This window comes from Penaeus japonicus, unplaced genomic scaffold (assembly GCF_977035675.1).
Source record: "Penaeus japonicus unplaced genomic scaffold, GWHDUDI00000001_assembly GWHDUDI00000041, whole genome shotgun sequence".
Classification (NCBI taxonomy): Eukaryota; Metazoa; Arthropoda; class Malacostraca; order Decapoda; family Penaeidae; genus Penaeus; species Penaeus japonicus.
In genome coordinates, this window is record NW_028234443.1 from 8,795,544 (window position 1) to 8,810,543 (window position 15,000).

The 15,000-nt window shown below is 47.4% G+C and overlaps 1 protein-coding gene across 1 annotated transcript in view; it reads left to right on the forward strand.

Moving 5' to 3' along the window:
* Positions 1-9,938, forward strand: part of LOC147466775 (uncharacterized) — a 9,983-nt gene extending 45 nt beyond the window's left edge. Inside the window, 5 exon segments of the mRNA XM_086534415.1 lie at positions 1-135; positions 5,486-6,533; positions 6,618-7,686; positions 7,688-8,346; positions 8,398-9,938. The exon segment at positions 1-135 is cut by the window's left edge and continues 45 nt beyond it. Of these exon segments, the coding sequence (XP_086390541.1) occupies positions 1-135; positions 5,486-6,533; positions 6,618-7,686; positions 7,688-8,346; positions 8,398-9,938 (4,452 nt within the window).
* Positions 9,939-15,000: the final 5,062 nt, after the last annotated feature.

Genomic DNA, 15,000 nt, shown 5'->3' on the forward strand with positions numbered 1-15,000 from the left:
AATGGCTACCTTGTTTTGCCAAAGTCTTTGCAAGATGCTGACAAAATCATGGCTCCCGATTTTAGGCGAAAACTCCTGTCCTCAGGTTTTGCCCCACAGATGCCTCTAGAGACCAAAGCCAAGATGACCATTGTGGTGAAAAAAGTTGACACTTATATCACCAGCCATACAAATGAAGAGATAAAAGAAGAATTGACTAAGCAATTGAATACCAATATTGAAGAAGTATACAAGATGCCACAGCATGGGATAGTAAAGATACGATTCCCAGACATCCTGACTGCCAATAAGATCAGAGAGCAAGGACTCATCCTCTTTAATTACAGTATTAACCCTGCCCAGATCGAGGAAGAGCGATTCACCAGAGTCATTCAATGTATGAGTTGCTATGAATATGGTCACGTCAAAGGGAAATGCACAAAGAAGAATTCTGAAATATGCAGTGAATGTGGTCAGACCGGGCATCGGTTCACATCATGTAAAAGTACCACGAAAAAATGCCTAAACTGTGGAGGCGAACACAGAACTCTTTCTGGAAGCTGCCCTATAAGAAGGAAAGAAATCACAAAAGTCGAAGAAAAGAAGCAAGAGAAAGAAGTACAAAAAGAGTCCAGACTACTCAGTGAAGTAGAAAAAAACACTGCAAAGGCTACAGCAAAGGTCGAGAAAACGATCGAAAAGACTGCCAAAGCCACAGCCGTAATAACAAAGACGGCTATCAAAGAGACACAGCCTCCAATTATGCAGCTGCCAAACAACCTAGCTGTCAAGACCCTGATCGCGCTGATGCACGCTCACCTGGCCAACCTTGCCCAACCAGGCTGCTTTGCAGAACAAGCAAAGCTAGCCTTGAGGAGAAACAACCTTCCCGAAATGGACCTTCCTAACGACGTTAATTCGGCAGGCATCCTGAGGGTAATGTTGCCAACAGAACCCTCAGACACTCCCAAAGAAACGTCAGAAACACTCGAAGAAGAAGAAATGCCAGAACTGCCAGTTCTTGAAGAAGAAATGCCGCCACTGGAAGAGCCCACTGCACCAGTACCCCAGTATGTGAGGGTGCCATCCCCACACAGGTGCAAGAATGTGAAGAAGGCCAGGGAAGCAAAGGGCAAAGCTGTAGGAGTCATCCTGTACACTGCCGAGAAAACCGTTACAAACGGCAATATTGATGATGATGATGTTGCAGAATACATAAAAAATGGCAAGATGAAATACTCCTACAATAATCAGAAGCTGAAATCTGATGAATGTGCCAGTATCATCGATAGGAGAATTAGGGCAGCCTCCCTAAATCTCGTTGGTGTGGCTATCACTTACCTCGACCCTGAGTCCTACAGGAAGAGGAGGAATGGCTATGATGAGTCCCAAGAGAGGCATGAAGATGGACCTGCAGCCAAATCTAAGTGAATCACACCATCACAGTAGTTCAGCAGAACGTCCTCAAGTGGACTATGGTTCGTAGGAACGAACTGTCGGGCATGTATAGAGCCCTAAAGATATAGATATAGTCCTGATCAACAGTCATGGTTTGAAGGACACAGACAGGCTGAAACTGTTCCCCTACTTATGTTATCAGAGGAACAGGACTGGAGAAGCAAGTGATGGCATAGCAATAGCAGTCAGAAGAGAAATCAAACATAAGATCCTCGACGACTTTGACGAAATGCTGGTAATGGAGATAGAGACCAGCAGAGGTCCAATAGTAGTGGCTACAATGTATCTGCCTCCAAGAAGGGCAATTGTGCCACTGCAAGACTTGTACAGTCTACTTCGACGAAGATTACCCACATACATAGTGGGAGACCTCAATGCCAACCATCCAATGCTAAACAATAGAGCAGGCAACATGGTTGGCAATGCTATTGCTAGAATGGTTGCTGATGGAGATCTAATCCACATGGGACCAGACTTCCCTACTTACATCACAGGGAACACAGCAACCAAACCAGATATTGCACTGTGCAATAACCAAGCCCATCACAACGTGATCATGGAACCAGGCCCTGCAAGCACCAGTGATCACCTGCCCATCATCCTCAAGATATCATCCAACCCAATCCTGAAAAGCCTAAACTGTAGCAGATTCAACTTTAGAATGGCTAATTGGGGAGGAATCAAGGATGAGCTCCAGTCTAAGCCTGCAGCCAACTTGAGGACTGCAACATTGGAAGAGATTGACGAGGAAGTCGAAAAGTGGTACAGCGATGTTGAAGCTGCACTTGCTCATCATGTACCCAAGAGCAACCACAGGACTATCCCCCATCCAAGGCTAACAGCTGAAGTAAGACTGCTAAATATACAGTCGAATCACCTGCAGCACTATGCAGGGATTCATGGATGGACACAAGACCTGAGAGCAAGATATAGAAGCTTGCAAAGAGAACTCTCTAACCACTGGAGGAGAGCAGCAAATGACAAGTGGGAAGAACTTGTTCGAAAAGTGGAATGGGACCGAAAAGATCCACAGTCCTTCTGGTCAGGAATAAAGAAACTGATGGGAAGAAGTGAAAGCAGAAGTAGCTACCTCCTCAACGAACAGGATGAGAAGGTTTATGAAGAAGAAGAACAAGAAATCCTGTTCAGAAATTATTGGAGAAATTGTTTCCGAATTACCGAAGAAGAAGAAGAGAACTTTGACAGTGATTTCGAGGAGACCATCATAGAGGAAATAGGAAGGCACATGCACCTCCTATATCCAGAAGCTGCTTCTGACTTCACTAGACTGGATCCCACAGATCCACTAATGACCAAAATCAACCCCACAGATGTCAAAAGAACTATTCAGAGTTTCAAGAATAGAACTGCTCCAGGCAAAAGCAGGATCAACAAAACAATCCTGCAAAATCTTCCAAACAAGATGTTGCTGAGACTGGCAAACATATATAATGCCTCTCTCACTGCTGGCTACTTCCCTGACCACTTCAAGGAAGCAAGAGTCAGGATGATTCCAAAAGCCGGGAAAAATCCAAGAAAAGTGGAGAATTACAGACCCATATCTCTGCTGGAAGTCCCAGGCAAAATCTTTGAAAAGATACTGAACATAAGATTGCGAAATCACCTGGAGATTAACGATTTGCAAAATCCCAGGCAACATGGCTTCAGACCAGGCAGAGGAACATCAACAGCCATTGCAATCATATATGAAGAAATCGCCAATGCCATGAGCGAAAGGAACCAAGTCAATGTGGTTCTGAGAGATGTGGCCAAAGCCTTCGACAAAGTTTGGCACACAGGCCTGAAACTTAAGATCATCAGGCTGAACCTCCCGACGTCCTTGACCAAGCTATTGTGTGACTTTGTTGAAAGTCGAAGCGCAAGAATAGTCGTCGGCAATACAGTCGGCGAAGCAATTCCCCTCATGAGTGGAGTTCCACAGGGAAGCTGCCTCTCACCGACACTGTTCACAATCTATACAGCAGATCTGCCTGAACCATCACATGGCAGCAATCACTATATGTATGCCGACGACATCACTCAGATAATCAAGTACGAAGGGAGATCGATCGAGATGATGGCACTCAGAACTGCCAGAGCCATAGAGACCATCAATCGATACGAAAGACAGTGGAAGATCTCAACCAACATGAGAAAATTCCAAGTCATTCCTGTGGCCAAGTTCAAGACAGCAGATCTGATAGTGGACGAGGAAGCAGTGGACTACTGTGACAAAGGAAAGATACTAGGGCTGCAGTCACTGCACGAGAGATCCATCAAAGACTAAGGATCGAGGCGATCAACCAGAGACTCCACCATCAAGCCACAAGAAGATGGACAAGAATCCAAGATGAGGATGAGGAGCTCTACAATCGCCTCAACGTTCGTCCAGAAGGCACACATGCCTGGTGGCCCAAAAGCCTCAGCAGAATCAATGGCATTGAAGAAGTTGAGGCCATATTCACGGCATCAGGTACAGGAGACCGATGATGTAATGAGGCAACCATGAAGAGGAGAACACAAAAAGAAGATTAAGTCAAGAATGAAGAAGTAAACTTCAAGAGGACCTGCAATCAAGAAATCAAGACTCAAGATTTTTTAACACCTTTTAACCCAGACTACAAGCCAACCCACAGGGCTCCACTTCAACGTCAAGCACGGCACATCATGCATGAGGTGACGTGCGAGGTCGGCGAAGTGCAGCGTGGGCAGAGCTTCAGAATGTAAAAATCCAAAAAAAAAAAAAAAAAAAAAAAAAAAAAAAAAAAAAAAAAAAAAAAAACCTTAAAAAATAGCCTGCTAGGTGTTCTGGTTTCTGGCTGCCTCCCGAGGGGTTGACCCGGGGCTTTGTTCAGCTACTAAGGGCGCACATGCAAGCTATTCTCTGACTTCTTTCTCCTGGTCTTACAACTTATCTTTTCTCCTTTCTCCACCTTTCTCAGCTTTCCTTCTATCACTTTATCTCCTCGCAAATTTCATTTCCACTATCCCTCCAGCTCCCTTCATCACTTCCTCTTCACTTTACACACTTCCATTATTCACTTCAACTTCCTTCTCCTCAAGACCAACTCCAATAAAAAGCTAATACTCTCTTCACTTCACTCTACTTAACTTTCTAACTCTCACTTTATCTCCTCCCAAGTTTCTTTTCACTATCTCTCCAGCTCCTTTCACCACTTCCTCTTCCGCTTTATCACGCTTCAAAAAAAAAAAAAAAAAAAAAAAAAAAAAAAAAAATACTAACATTTTTTTTGTTTTTTACTAACTCTATTTAATGAATAAATAATAAAGATTCCTTATCCTTAACCCCAACCCAAGTTCCAGACCCCTTCCTCCCAACCCTCTTCAACTTACTCACCCCCACAGATAAGAAGAAGAATCAACAACCAACAAAGACTTTTCACCTTCCGACCTGGCAGGCCTTCCAGAAGGTTTTGAGTGGACATGACACTTCAATATCTCAACGAGTCAGACAGGGAGTTTCGTCCTCCCACTACTTTAACTACGACTTTCCTTCATTTTCCTGACTGTTTATCTTCACCTGAACTCTTTGTCTAACTTAACTGTCCCCTTCCACTTCGGTGGGAGTTCCAGTATATACCCCGCTCTTTCTCTCCGTGGCCGTGCTCCTCTCTTCTTCAAGTGAAGTGAACTACTTGAAGTGAATATCAAGTGAAGTGAATACTAAGTGAAGTGACTGTTAAGACGTAATTACCGAGTGAAGTGAATACTAAGTGAAGTGACTGTTAAGATGTAATTACCGAGTGAAGTGAATACTAAGTGAAGTGACTGTTAAGACGTAATTATCGAGTGAAGTGAATACTAAGTGAAGTGACTGCCGAAACGTTGTGATCAAGTACCTAGTGTTACTGTTTATTCGTGCCTACATACATATGTGCTTTTCTTGTGATGTGTTATTTTATGTTTGTAATGCGTGTAGTGTACGTCTCTCAATAATACACGACAGAAACGTGCCCTGGTCTTTCCTTGTCCCGACTGTTTGATTCTATACTCGTGGAAGAACCTGTGACATTGGCGACCTTGCCAGGATCAAACAGTCAGTGGTAGTCAAGCCACCATGAGGGATTACCTGCAAGAAGCCAGGGAGTTTGGCCTCCAAGGGATGGAAGTCCTAACATACATTGAACAGCAAGAAAAACTCAGGCGGGAGGATGAGGAGCGTATGTATCAGCAGCGGGAGAAGGAGAGGAAGGAACAGGTACGGCAGCGGAAACTCCAGGAGCGCCAGCTGGAGGAGCAGCGGCGGCAACGGGAACATGAAGAATGGATGATGAAAAAACAAAAGGACCAAGAGTCGAAGCCACTAAGCCCCAACATGCGGTCGTGTAAGGGAGGTCTCCCCTTCACCGAATTCGTTGACGGGCGGGACAGCATCGACTCCTTCATACAGAGATTCGAAAACTGGGCCACCCACGCAGAACTGCCTCACAACCAGTGGTCAATCTTTCTTGGGAATGCGCTATCAGGAGCAGCCCTCGAGGTATATACCCACCTGCCCCCCAGCAGCCAACTTGACTACGAGGTACTCAAGGAAGCACTGCTTGCTCGGTATAATCTCACGGAGGAGGGCTATCGCAAGAAGTTCCGAGAAAGTGAGCAGGAGTCTGGAAAGGAAACGCCACTGCAATTTGTCTGTCGGCTGAACGATTATTTTGATAGATGGATCGTACAAGCAGGGGTGAGCCGAGACTATGAGGGAGTGAGATGGATGATGGTCAAGGAACAATTCTTGAGCAAATGTAGCAAGGAGTTGGCGACATTTGTACGTGATCGCGGCCCTAAGAATAGTGCTGAGTTAATTGCATATGCTGGCCTCTTCCTGGAGGCGCGGGGCCTGCCAGCGATCGGCAGTATTAGCAAGCCTGCCCAGAGACCACCCATTAGCCAAAACGACAATCGGCCAAACTCCGATCCCCGGGCTTCGCAGAGAGTAAGGGGTGATCGGCCTGTGCAGGCCAACCCGTTAAACCGGTGCTTCCGTTGCAATCGTGTAGGGCATAGAGCGTCGGACTGCCCCACTACGGCAGCAGCACACCAGAGAAACTATGCCGGCAGACCACCAACCATGCCAGTACGTGCAGCGGCTGCAGAGGTGGAGGAAATGGAAATGGGCGATGTTTTGTACGAAGCATGACTAGATGATGTTCGCACAACCCCAGAGCACGGTGCACAACAAGGAAGAAGTGCTGAGCAAGAGCAAGACCTGGACCTATCAGTCCCTTTGTATGCAGGTGTCGGATCCTTTGCCGGTGGTGGGAAGCTGAACTTGGTAGAGGGCACAGTGGGTAGCCGGAGAGTGAAAGTGCTGCGTGACACCGGCTGTACGACGATCATTGTGAGGTCGAAGTACGTGGCCGACGACGAATATACCGGTAAGCCAGTGTCAATAAGAATGCTGGACAACACGGTTCGGAGGGCATGGCCGGTGAGAATTGCCATCAATACTCCATATCTTCAAGGGAAAGTCAATGGCCTATGCATGCCGGACCTCATAGCCGATCTCATCATTGGGGAAGTGCCAGGAGCAGGCCCACCAGGAAAGCAACAGCAAGATGTTGCTGGGGCCGTGGCGACCCGGGCAGCTGCGAAAAAGCATACAGAGAAATTGAAGGCTCCTGATAGTTTTGGATGCACCACACTAAGTAAAGCTCAGCTGATAGAGCAGCAGCACCTCGATCCCTCACTGGCCAAGCTGAGGGGTCTCTCAGATGTGAAGGGAGGCGCACGCCGAGAGATCTGGTATGAAACCGTCGACAGCATCCTCTACCGGGTGTCCACCTCTAGAAGGGGGAAGCAGGAGCATCCCCACCGGCAGGTCGTTGTGCCAACAGCACTGAGGGACCAAGTGATGGACATAGCCCACTGCTCCCTTATGGGCGGTCACCTGGGCACCAGGAAGACAAAGGACAGGATCCTCAGTAACTTCTATTGGCCCGGCTGTGCAGCTGACGTGAGACGCTTCTGCCAATCATGCGATGTATGTCAGAGGACCGGAAAACGGGGTACAGTGGCAAAGGTACCCCTGCAACGAACCCCCGTGATTGATACTCCATTCAAGAGAGTGGCAATCGACATTGTCGGCCCCATAAAACCAGCATCGAGTGAAGGCCATCGGTACATCCTCACCCTCGTTGACTACGCCACTAGGTATCCCGAGGCAGTCCCGCTGAAGAGGATAACTACGGAAGCGGTTGCAGAAGCCCTGCTGGATATCTACAGCCGATTAGGAAGTCATCCATGACCAAGGGACACAATTCATGTCAGACTGCATGAGTGAGGTGTGCCGCCTACTCAGCCTTAAACAACTCCCAACAACGCCTTACCACCCCATGAGCAACGGTTTGGTCGAGAAATTCAATGGAACCCTCAAGACCATGCTCGGTCGGTTGTGCGCAGAACAACCTCGTCAGTGGCATCGGTACATCAGCTCACTGCTGTTTGCTTACCGTGAAGTACCCCAGGAGTCCACTGGCTTTGCCCCATTTTAGCTGCTATACGGCCGCGAAGTGCGGGGCCCCATGGGGATCCTACGGGAACTGTAGACAGGAGAGAAGATTTCTCCAGAAGTCAAGACAAGCTACCAGTACGTATTTGACTTGCGCAAAAGGCTAGAAGACACGATGGCACTGGCAAGAGATAGCCTGGAGGGAGCTCAGGGGCGGTACAAGAAATATTACGACCGTAAGGCAAAAGCTCGGGTATTTAAACCTGGTGATGAGGTCCTCGTCTTAATGCCTTCCACTCACAACAAGCTCCTAATGCAGTGGAAGGGACCCCTCATGGTAGAAGTTTGCCGGGGTAATGTGTACCAACTGAGGGCGGGAGCCAAGCTAAAGACCTATCATGCTAATCTTTTGAAGAAGTACATCCGCCGAGAGGAGCCTGCGAGTAACCTACAGCCCACCAACCACATCGTGCAGCAAGTCGACTCTAACCCAGCTCATGACATGGAAAATGCAGCAGCAGCGGTGATTGAATGGGAGGATGATGACACCGAGGGCGCTATCCAGGGTGATCTACTCGAGGCCCTTGACCGTGCAGGCCCCAAAACAGGTGGAACAATCGAGATGGGAAAGCAGTTGATGGCTGAACAGTGCAAGGAATTGTGTAATCTGATGCAGCGGTATCTTGGCATTTTCTCGGGACAGCCTGGAGTCACTAACCTTATCACCCATCACATCCGGACTAGCGACGAGGACCCAGTACGAATGAGACCATATCCCATTCCTAATAGTCTCAGGGAGGCTCTGCAGACTGAAGTTCAAGAGATGATGGACGCTGGGGTCATCCGAGAGTCCCATTCCCCGTATGCTGCACCGGTGGTAGTGGTGAGAAAAAAGGATGGAACGAACCGGGTATGTATAGATTACCGGAAGCTCAACAAAAAAGTGGAGTTTGACCCCATGCCGATGAACACAGCCGAGGACCTGTTACATGGGCTAGGAGGAGCCAGGTACTTTTCGAAGATTGACCTCAGCAAAGGATACTGGCAAATACCCGTGGCAGAACAGGACATCCACAAAACAGCCTTTGTGACCCAAGATGGACATTACGAGTTCTTACGTATGCCCTTTGGGATGGTTAACGCCGGGGCAACTCTTGTGCGGGCAATCAAGATTCTCCTTGAAGGCATGAGAGGGGTGCAAAGCTACATCGACGACATCATCGTCCATTCCACCACATGGGAGGAGCATCTGCAACTTCTGAAGGAACTATTTCATAGAATCTATAAGGCTGGACTGACAGTACGGCCTTCAAAATGCATTCTGGGCACGGACAATGTGGAGTTCATTGGGCATGTACTCCACAGTGGCTCAATGGGACCTCTGCAAGACAACCTAGAGAAAGTTAAACAGGCACCCCGCCCCGGAACCAAGAAGGAAGTGCGGGCGTTTCTCGGCTTAACAGGATACTACCGTCAGTATATGCCCAATTATGCCAGCATTGCTGCCCCATTGACCGACCTGACGAAGAAGGGCCAACCCAATAGGGTACAGTGGGGGGAACCCCAGGAGATGGCATACGTCTCCCTCAAGTCAATGCTGACGAGCCGACCTGTGCTGCGACTGCCCGACCCGAGCCGCCCATATGTCCTGCGTACCGATGCATCAGACATAGGGATAGGTGCTGTCCTCCTGCAGGAATGGGAAGGTAAATTGTTCCCCATCAGTTACGCCAGCAAGAAACTATCCAATTGTGAAAGACGGTACTCGACTATGGAGAAGGAGTGCTTAGCCGTAGTCTGGGCTGTAAAGAAATTCAACAACTATGTGTACAACACCAAGTTCATCCTGCAGACAGATCATCAGCCACTAGCTTACCTCGGGAAGGCAAAGTATGGGAATGCCAGAATCATGAGATGGGCCATGTACCTTCAGACATACCAGATTCGCGTCCAGGCGATCAAAGGCAGTGACAACGTTGGGGCTGACTTCCTCAGTCGGGCACCTTTTCCAGATGGAGTCATAAGCGACGAATAGAAGGGAGGACTCGTGCCCAAGATGTTATTATAGATAATATCCGTCCCGGATTATTATCTCGAAAAATTGGGGCGAGATGTCGAGTTTCATCTTGGACACGAACACACCTATCTTCACCCGGGGAGCGGACATCCTGATCACCGCGGTAGTAGCGAGAACGATCGCGGGCACTGATAATTACTGCCCGATGACCGCCGGCAACTTCCGGCATCACCTGTTATTGGCTACGGCGCGATGCAAGGAACGAGAGTACCATGAACTAACCATCATCAGGGGGGAATAAAAGGGCCGGAAATCGCCACCCCGCTCTCACTCAAGCACCTGACCTCACCTGAGATAACAGCACCTGCTCCAGCTTACCTGCTCCAGCTGAAGCTATTTAGAAGCCTTGAAAGAAGAAGAAGAAGAATCTACAAGAACTCTTTGAAGGAAGAGTTATAATCTACATGCTAAGTGGGTAACACTTATAACAAGAAGAAGAAGAATTACCTGGATTACCTGACCCAGTCCAAGTGGGCACCACTTATGCCAAGGAGTTAACATCTTTAAGGAGTTGGCATACTAAAAGAGATCCCTTCATAGTAAGGGTTTTGACACTCGGCTCTCTCGAGCCAAGCACCTCGGTGCTACAAGAGATCCTTGTAGGCACACACCTGTCCCCCCCTGTCCTTTACCACCACTTTTCGGCGTTAGGATAACACCGTTTGTTTCTGAAGGCGAACCCTGCGGTTTACCCGGCGAAGGCCGGGGTCTCAAAGGGGTCCCTTAGTTGGGATACTGTAAGAAACACTCGGAGGTTGCTACCTTTGTTAGGCATAGGGAACGGCGGCAGGCCACTCTAACACTCCTGCCAACTCCAGCTAGACACCGTCTACATAGCCAACCTGGTTAGGCTCCTCAGAGATAAGAGGAGGTTGTCAGATATAGGAAGTAATCTGGCAACACAGGCAGGAATTGGACCTTTTTCACTGACAGGACGAGGATATGCTAGTGGAACCATGGCTTCCACAACCAAGATTAAGATAAATCTTGAAGGCATACCGACTCTGACCAGGAAACAGGAACTAAACTCGTTAATGTTCGGCAATGGCATCCACTTCTTAAGGATTATAGACTCAAGGAATGGCTACATTGTCTTACCTAAGACATCTCAAGATGCTGACAAATTAATGTCCCCAGATTTTCGCCGCAAACTGAAAAACTCTGGCTATGAACCCCAGATGCCCCTTGAGACCAAAGCAAAGATGACAATCGTGATAAAGAAAGTGGATTCATACATCACTAGCCATTCGAACGAAGAGATCAAGGAAGAACTGGTCAGACAACTAAAGCTACAAGTTGACGAAGTGTATAAGATGCCTCAGCACGGAATCGTTAAGATTCGATTCCCAGACATACAGACTGCCAACAAAATAAAGGAACAAGGTCTAATTTTATACAACTACAGCATAAACCCGGCCCAGATCGAGGAAGAACGATTTACCAGAGTGATTCAATGCATGAATTGCTATGAATATGGCCATGTAAAGGGTAAATGCACAAAGAAGAACTCAGAAAAATGCAGCGAATGTGGACAAACTGGTCATAGGTTTACTGCATGCAAGAGCACCACCAAAAAATGCCTGAACTGTGGAGGCGACCATAGAACTCTTTCTGGTGCTTGTCCCATCAGAAGGAAGGAAATTACTAAAGTAGAAGAAAAGAAGCAAGAGAAGCAAGTACAGAAAGAGGACAGACTACTCAGTGAAGTGGTCAAGAATACAGCAAAGGCTACAGCAAAGGTTGAGAAAACAATTGAGAAGACTGCCAAAGCCACAGCCGAAATCACAAAAACGGCCATCAAAGAAACTCAACCTCCAATCATGCAACTGCCCAACAATCTGGCTGTAAAAACCCTGATAGCTCTAATGCACGCCCACCTGGCCAACCTTGCCCAACCAGGCTGCTTTGCAGAACAAGCAAAGCTAGCCCTGAGGCGAAATAACCTCCCTGAGATGGACCTTCCAAATGACGTGAATTCGGCAGGCATCCTGAGGGTTATGCTCCCAACAGAAACCCCCACAGAAGCACCTGAAGAAGAAAAAATGCCAGATCTGCCAGTTCTTGAAGAAGAAATGCCGCCACTGGAAGAGCCCACTGCACCAGCACCCCAGTATGTGAGGGTGCCATCCCCACACAGGTGCAAGAATGTGAAGAAGGCCAGGGAAGCAAAGGGCAAAGCTGTAGGAGTCATCCTGTACACTGCCGAGAAAACCGTTACAAACGGCAATATTGATGATGATGATGTTGCAGAATACATCAAGAACGGCAGGATGAAATACTCCTACAACAATCAGAAGCTGAAATCTGATGAATGTGCCAGTATCATAGATAGGAGAATTAGGGCAGCCTCCCTAAATCTCGTTGGTGTGGCTATCACTTACCTCGACCCTGAGAGCTACAGGAAGAGGAGGAATGGCTATGATGAGTCCCAAGAGAGGCATGAAGATGGACCTGCAGCCAAATCCAAGTGAATCACACCATCACTGTAGTTCAGCAGAGCGTCCTCAAGTGGACTATGGTTCGTAGGAACGAACTGTCGGGCATGTATAGAGCCCTAAAGATATAGATATAGTCCTGATCAACAGTCATGGTTTGAAGGACACAGACAGGCTGAAACTGTTCCCCTACTTATGTTATCAGAGGAACAGGACTGGAGAAGCAAGTGATGGCATAGCAATAGCAGTCAGAAGAGAAATCAAACATAAGATTCTCGACGACTTTGACGAAATACTGGCAATGGAGATAGAGACCAGCAGAGGTCCAATAGTAGTGGCTACAATGTATCTGCCTCCAAGAAGGGCAATTGTTCCACTGCAAGACTTATACAGTCTGCTTCGACGAAGATTACCCACATACATAGTGGGAGACCTCAATGCCAACCATCCAATGCTAAACAATAGAGCAGGCAACATGGTTGGCAATGCTATTGCTAGAATGGTTGCTGATGGAGACCTAATCCACATGGGACCAGACTTCCCTACTTACATCACAGGGAATACAGCAACCAAACCAGATATTGCACTGTGCAATAACCAAGCCCATCACAACGTGATCATGGAACCGGGCCCTGCAAGCACCAGTGATCACCTGCCCATCATCCTCAAGATATCATCCAACCCAATCCTGAAAAGCCTAAACTGTAGCAGATTCAACTTTAGAATGGCTAATTGGGGAGGATTCAAGGATGAGCTCCAGTCCAAGCCTGCAGCCAACTTGAGGACTGCAACATTGGAAGAGATTGATGAGGAAGTCGAAAAGTGGTACAGCGATGTTGAAGCTGCACTTGTTCATCATGTACCCAAGAGCAACCACAGGACTATCCCCCATCCAAGGCTAACAGCTGAAGTAAAACTGCTAAATATACAGTCGAATCACCTGCAGCATTATGCAGGGATTCATGGATGGACACAAGACCTGAGAGCAAGATACAGAAGCTTGCAAAGAGAACTCTCTAACCACTGGAGGAGAGCAGCAAATGACAAGTGGGAAGAACTTGTTCGAAAAGTGGAATGGGACCGAAAAGATCCACAGTCCTTCTGGTCAGGAATAAAGAAACTGATGGGAAGAAGTGAAAGCAGAAGTAGCTACCTCCTCAACGAACAGGATGAGAAGATTCATGAAGAAGAAGAACAAGAAATCCTGTTCAGAAATTACTGGAGAAATTGTTTCCGAATTACCGAAGAAGAAGAAGAGAACTTTGACAGTGATTTCGAGGAGACCATCATAGAGGAAATAGGAAGGCACATGCACCTCCTATATCCAGAAGCTGCTTCTGACTTCACGAGACTGGATCCCACAGATCCACTAATGACCAAGATCAACCCCACAGATGTCAAAAGAACTATTCAGAGTTTCAAGAATAGAACTGCTCCAGGCAAAAGCAGGATCAACAAAACAATCCTGCAGAATCTTCCAAACAAGATGTTGCTGAGACTGGCAAACATATATAATGCCTCTCTCACTGCTGGCTACTTCCCTGACCACTTCAAGGAAGCAAGAGTCAGGATGATTCCAAAAGCCGGGAAAAATCCAAGAAAAGTGGAGAATTACAGACCCATATCTCTGCTGGAAGTCCCAGGCAAAATCTTTGAAAAGATACTGAACATAAGATTGCGAAATCACCTGGAGATTAACGATTTGCAAAATCCCAGGCAACATGGCTTCAGACCAGGCAGAGGAACATCAACAGCCATTGCAATCATATATGAAGAAATCGCCAATGCCATGAGCGAAAGGAACCAAGTCAATGTGGTTCTGAGAGATGTGGCCAAAGCCTTCGACAAAGTTTGGCACACAGGCCTGAAACTTAAGATCATCAGGCTGAACCTCCCGACGTCCTTGACCAAGCTATTGTGTGACTTTGTTGAAAGTCGAAGCGCAAGAATAGTCGTCGGCAATACAGTCGGCGAAGCAATTCCCCTCATGAGTGGAGTTCCACAGGGAAGCTGCCTCTCACCGACACTGTTCACAATCTATACAGCAGACCTGCCTGAACCATCACATGGCAGCAATCACTATATGTATGCCGACGACATCACTCAGATAATCAAGTACGAAGGGAGATCGATCGAGATGATGGCACTCAGAACTGCCAGAGCCATAGAGACCATCAATCGATACGAAAGACAGTGGAAGATCTCAACCAACATGAGAAAATTCCAAGTCATTCCTGTGGCCAAGTTCAAGACAGCAGATCTGATAGTGGACGAGGAAGCAGTGGACTACTGTGACAAAGGAAAGATACTAGGGCTAACAATTAGCAGAAGAGGAATTGTCCCTCACATAAATGATAGAGCAACCAAAGCTAAACATCAGCTGAACAAGATCAGAAGGTTCCAGACACTGAGTACTGAATCCAAGCTCTACATTTATAAAGCCCTAGTGCGGCCCATCATGGAATACCCGCCAGTGCCTACTCACACCATTTCCAGAAGGCAGATGATGAAGCTACAGACTATTCAGAACCAGGCAGGCAAATGGATTCTGAATATTCGCTTTCCTGAAGTAGTCACTGCACGAG